Source organism: Gossypium hirsutum, chromosome D12, assembly GCF_007990345.1.
Source record: "Gossypium hirsutum isolate 1008001.06 chromosome D12, Gossypium_hirsutum_v2.1, whole genome shotgun sequence".
Classification (NCBI taxonomy): Eukaryota; Viridiplantae; Streptophyta; class Magnoliopsida; order Malvales; family Malvaceae; genus Gossypium; species Gossypium hirsutum.
The window spans coordinates 29,598,354-29,604,353 of NC_053448.1; the positions used below are offsets into that span (position 1 = coordinate 29,598,354).

General features: G+C 36.3%; 1 protein-coding gene across 1 annotated transcript; it reads right to left on the reverse strand.

Moving 5' to 3' along the window:
• Nucleotides 1-3,567: 3,567 nt before the first annotated feature.
• LOC107945357 (uncharacterized protein At2g23090) lies at nt 3,568-5,609 on the reverse strand. The gene is made up of 3 exons (XM_016879330.2): nt 5,351-5,609; nt 5,181-5,221; nt 3,568-4,092 (listed from the first exon to the last, which is right to left on the reverse strand). Exons 1-3 carry the CDS (start codon nt 5,424-5,426, stop codon nt 3,973-3,975), a joined length of 237 nt encoding a protein of 78 aa, XP_016734819.1. The 5' UTR covers nt 5,427-5,609; the 3' UTR covers nt 3,568-3,972.
• Nucleotides 5,610-6,000: the final 391 nt, after the last annotated feature.

The window sequence follows — 6,000 nt, forward strand, 5'->3', positions numbered from 1 at the left end:
TTACCACCTACTAGACTTCAGGACTATCGCATTCCCCTATTGGATGAATCACGAGTGGTCAAAGTAAGACCATATAGGTACCTCACTATCCAGAAGAATGAGATTGAAAAACTAGTGCAGGAAATGTTGTAAGAGAGAATTATAAGGGATAGAAATAGTCCATTTGCATTACCTATTGTAATGGTAAAGAAGAAATTTGGGGGCTGACGATTGTGCGTAGACTACAGGCAACTCAACAACTTGACCATCAAAGATAAGTTTCCACATTCCTATTATTGAGGAATTGTTGGATGAACTTAGCCAAGCTATCTTCTTTTTTAAGTTAAATTTGAGGTTAGGGTATCACCAAATCAGGATGTGGGAAAAAGATGTTCACAATATAGCATTTTGAATTCATGAGGGCCACTATGAATTCTTAGTTATGCCATTTGGCCTAACAAATGCCCCATCCAATTTTCAAGCGTGATGGATATTATTTTTAAGCTAGTTCTGAAGAAATTTGTCCTAGTTTTTTTATGACATCCTCGTTTATTCTAAGGATTGGACCAACCACCTGAGGCATTTGGAAGTAGTTTTACAACTGCTAAAGGATAACAAGCTCTATGCTAAGAAAAAATAAATGTAGTTTTGCCATTGCTCAAGTTGAGTATCTAGGCCATGTTATAACAGCAGGGACTGTCAGCATGGGCTCATCGAAGATAGAAGTTCTCTCTTGGCCTATACTTAAGAACATCAAGGAACTTAGAGGCTTCTTGAGGCTATCTAGCTACTACAGGAGGTTCATTGAAGGGTATGGAGCCATGGCTCAACCACTCACTTCACTATTAAAGAAAGACCAACAGTGGCATTGGACAAAATTTGTACAAACAACTTTCAAGCTCTTAAAGACGCTATTTGTATAGCACCAGTACTAGCTCTTCCAGATTTTCGTAAACCCTTCTGTGTGGAGACAGATGCATCTGGTAATGGCATTGGAGCTGTGCTACAATAAAAAGGGAAACCAGTGGCTTTTTTAGTTGGGCTTTAGGAGTTAGACACCAAGACTTGTCCATATATGATAAAGAAATGTTGGTTGTGTTGCTTGTTATTAAGAAGTGGCATTCGTACCTTGTTGGGAGACCCTTTATTATCAAGATAGACCACTAAAGTCTAGAATTCCTCTCTGAGCAACAGGCCATTACCCCATATCAACAGAAGTGGGTGTTCAAAATGCTGGGGTACTAGGCATTCAGTAGTGCATGCTACTAGGCGTTGCATAACTAGCCTATTGTACTAAAAAGGGTTATCGAGAGATATCAAGCAGTAGGTTCAAGAATGCACCACTTGTCAATAGTACAAGAGTGACAATATTGCATACCTTGGATTATTGCAACCCTTGCCAATACCCGATCCTCCCATTCACCTCTCATATTTGCTAGGGTCTTCCACGGTAGCTAAGGTAGTCAGAACACTTCAGCATCAAGAAACCTTAAGGAAGCTCATTAGGTTCCACTTGAAACGAGCTAGAGAGCGAATGAAGCAGTTAGCAGACAAGTAAAGATCCGATCGGTCGTTTTAAGTTGGGGACCTGGTAGACCTGAAACTCCAACCTTACAGACATCATTCACTAAGGAAGATGCGGAATCAAAAGCTTTCTCCTAGGTTTTATGGCCTTTATCCTATTGAAGCTAAAATAGGTCAGGTGGCTTACAGATTGAAATTACCTAAAGGAGCAAAAATCCACTCCATATTCCACGTGTCTCAACTAAAGAAACATGTTGGCTCAGTTGTATACTCACCCACATTGCCACCTGTTGGAACAGATGGCTTGATCCTAAAAAAACTAGCACAAATCCTTGACAGAAGAATGGTCAAAAAGGGGAATCATACGGTCATTAAAGTGTTAGTAGAATGGCAGACACCTTTCCTGAGGATTCCAATTGGGAAGTTTGGACAGAATTTCAAACGCAATATCCTGCCTTCGATCCTTGAGGACAAAAATCTGCTTAAAAGAGGCAGTATTGTTATGGCATATAATTATAGGGTTAAAAAGTAATTAAAATTTGTTTATTTCTGTTTAATCTGTTGAGCTAATTATGTTAGACAAAACGACACATTTTAGGGGAGGGATACTTTAATGAATACGCTGTGTTTTGGGGTGAAGGGTTTAGTTAATGAAACGGGACATTTTGATGCTCAGCCTTGTGACCGAGCGACAGCTGTAATGACCATTATTTTCTTTCTTTTTAGCAACCTCGTGTGTGCTGGAGTTTGTTATGAATATTTTCAGTACCATTTTCTCAGCTTCTTTCTCTCTTCTCTCTCTGTTACTTCTTATTCCTCCTCCTATTCTTCTATTCTTCTTCTTCTCTTCTTCAACAGATTGCATCACTTTCTTTTTAACAAAGACTTAAATTATTTTTAGTCAACCACAAAATTCCATGAAACAGCAAACAATTAAAAGCAAAACATCAAAAAGCCATAAAGTGTTTGATCTTAGCGCTGAGATAGATGAAATAGGAGACAAAAGCAATAATAAAAGACTAAAACAGCAAGCATTTTTAGTGTTTCAAACCTCAGCACTTAAGCCTCATTCAATGCATAAGAAAAGTACACAAATGTTGGGTCAACAGCACCGTCCTTGTAGTACGCAAACACCAAACATCCGTCATCATGCGTTCTCTCACCGATGAAAATTTGGAGGCCCTTTAGTTTCAAAAGCAAAAACTTAGTTACTCATTCAATGTTCAATGTTCTTCTTGAAGTTCGCTAGCTTCTTCGTATCCAATTTCAATATCAAATTCTTGATTAAAGGTGTCAAAAAATATCACAGCAATAAAGGGGGTCAAATTCAGATCAGCGACTTGCTCACCGATCTCAATGATCAAGGAGGAGATATTGATGAGGAGAAAAACATGTTTGAGTCAATTTAACGACCGGTAAAAGAGAGAGTTCGTTAGTACAAAAGTTGAGTTTTTTATTCAAGGACTTTCAGTGGGTTTTTGAAAAAAAAAAACATGGTTAAGGATTTCTGAAGTAGTTGAGGGAGCATTTCAATATATGTTTGTTAAAGATAATGACAATGATGACACCAAAACGAGCAGTTGATGATTGTGAATGAAGCTTGAGAGAGGGAGAGTGCTCTAGAGAAGCTAAGTTGAGAGAGTCGAGAGAAAAATGAGAAAGAATACAAAAAAAAATGAAGAAAATGAAGATTAAGATGATGTGGATGACACATCAGCGTTTAAAGGCATAATTTGTGCCACATTAGATTTTCGTAAGTCCATTAATGACAGGTAATGGCCCAGTGATCAAAACATTGTCACGTTAGCTATCAAAACATAATAAACGTTAGCTATCAAAACATAATAAATCGAAGTTCAATGACCAAAACGTTAGTTAAACCATACATAAGTGACTATTTTTAAAGTTAACCCTTTTTAATTTGAAAATTAAAAAGTGCTATTATAGGTGTATTACAACCACCTATCTTGTCGAGGATGACCATATATCAATTCCATACTAATGTACGTATCTATACCGCAATCATTTCTAGATCCGAATAACATAGATCTGGACTTGATCTCATGCACAAAGAATCTACTGCATTACTTCCACATCATCGCAAAAACCAAAGGTTATTGGATTCCCCATATTACAAATTAATTACTACTTAAGACGGTTAATGTTCAAGAGAATGGAACCAGCAAATGACATACAAACAGAACAACGCTAAAAGAAACAAATTCACAGCAGCATTTTTCCAAGAGACAATGCTAGAATAAACAACAATGTTCACCTTACCATTGAAGCAGGAATGAACCGATCTCCAATTTGTCCATTTGTAAGGGTTTGAGGATCAATTGGTTCCTCACTCTTGGGGCAGGCACAAATAGTCCCTTAGTATCTATAAATCACGGTTGAGGCTTTACATTAACTAATATCCAAACAAATGTCTATATCTAACAGTAGAATTTTCTTGCTCCAACTACATCACTTCTTTAGATGAGGGAAACATGCATACACATCAGATTTTGGATGCTTTGCTTCTGCATGTTCCCGGCACTTCACCTCGGATGTTGTGCACATAAATGCCTGCATGCATACCCTGCACTGCATTTTAATTGAGTAGATTGTTACAATCTCCAATAATTAAGTGCATCATACAGATGTTAAGTTCAAATGCTAAATCATAGTAATTCCTTGCACTCCATGCATATGTCAAATGGACAGATTCAAACCGACTCCCACTATAGTCTCATCTGCTGAAGGTTTAAAAATCTACAAAAAAAGATACTGAAGAACATCATCACGAACACGCCTAGTGCTTCCATCTATAACCATTTACCACAAAAGAGGTCCTAATCTCCTTGGTAACATATCAATGACACAAGATTCCTCGTAAAATTAATGTCATTGGATTTTACTGCTATCGCACCACTAGTTCTCACACTTGCAAACACTTCATAAATAAGAAACAAGTACCTCAAATTCTAAACCCAACATACTATCCATAAAATGATGGGGAGAAATAGGGAGGACAGAACAAACAACCATAACCACTCCCCCCCCTTTTTCTTTCCCAAAAAATAGTGCTTAGAGAAAAAACAAAATCAAACGCAAGGATTAATGCACTAAATATGTACATGAAAACAAATTAAAGCACTTCAATTAAGAATTGCATTTAAAATTTCACACACCAGCACAGAGACAATTTGTCATTGTAAAATACATGCATGGCAGACCATTCTACAACATGAAGACTAATTCCTTACATGAAATGAGCACTTGAAGCCACTTTCATGGAAGGAAATGTTAGTTTTAAGGGTTAAGGATGGGAAAATTTCAATCCCAATGGTTAAGCTACAATGTGAGGAAGTGATTATGAAACATAACCATTAGATTAGAAAATTATGAATTCTTATCCATTTTTATCATTTTTACAGAGCAAAGCCTTGTTGAAACTAATCAACAAACCAAATTTGAAACAATATCAGATAATTTGAAGCTGCAAAATTACAAAATATCAGAAAGAAAGGCCAATATATCTTCATGTTTCAGTGGGGAAAAAATAGAAGATAAAGGAATGCAACCCACAAAAGAACTAGCAAACAGCAATAAAAGATGACCAAAAAAGAACAAGAAAAAGAGAAGGAAAATAATCATGTTTATTTAATTAATATATAGACACCAAAATTTACCTGAATCGACATAGCTTTCTTGTTAGATTCGAGCTGGCTTCCTGAAAAATAAAATAAATATAATCAATAGAAGAATATAATTCATATGAATTTTAAAAAAAAACAACCTACTTTTTACTATTTATTCAAGTTCCTGATACGAAAAAAAAGAAAGAAAAGAAAGGTGAAACCTTTAGCGCCGGCTTTAGCCTTCTCGAGGTTTCTTTCACGCGCCGTCTTGGACTTTTGGGCATTGCCTCCTCCCATTTCTGATCGATTTGGCGTGAATATGAACCCTAATTTTGTGAAGTAGAGAGAGGATTGATTCAAATTTAATTATTTGTTTCAGTGAAATATAAATACGAAAAAGAAAAATAGAAGAAAATTAAATAAATAATAATAGGGGAATTTATATAGCAGTGGCTTTTGGCTAAATTTGATTAATACGCTGGTTTTTTTTTCTTTTTAATTCTGCTAGATAACTTTGGGCTTTATTAATTTACTACATGATTTTATTGAAAAAGGTCGAAATCGTAATATTTATTTTACTCAAGATTGAGTTTTTATGCCAAGTGTTTTATCTGTAGTTTTGGGGTATTCACGTTTGGCATATGCCTACTTTGACCAAGATCTTTGAAGATGATTCCGTACTATAATTCGGTGGAAAAACTTTAGGACACCCTTGGGGAAATGCATTGGGTGTCGTAGCTAATTGAGTAGCTTTAGAAGCATGTGTACAAGCTCGTAATGAGAGACGTGACCTTGCCTGCGAGGGTAATGAAATCATCCGCGAGGCTAGCAAATGGAGTTCTGAACTAGCTGTTTCTTGTGAAGTATGGAA

Bases quoted from the DNA above. Each gene is read 5' to 3' on its own strand.
- LOC107945357 (XM_016879330.2), bottom strand. From the start codon at position 5,426: ATGGGAGGAGGCAATGCCCAAAAGTCCAAGACGGCGCGTGAAAGAAAC. The intron at 5,222-5,350 runs GTTTCACCTTTC...TTTATTTTTCAG, and splicing joins GGCTAAAGCCGGCGCTAAAG to GAAGCCAGCTCGAATCTAAC. The intron at 4,093-5,180 runs GTAAATTTTGGT...ATTAAAATGCAG, and splicing joins AGAAAGCTATGTCGATTCAG to TGCAGGGTATGCATGCAGGC.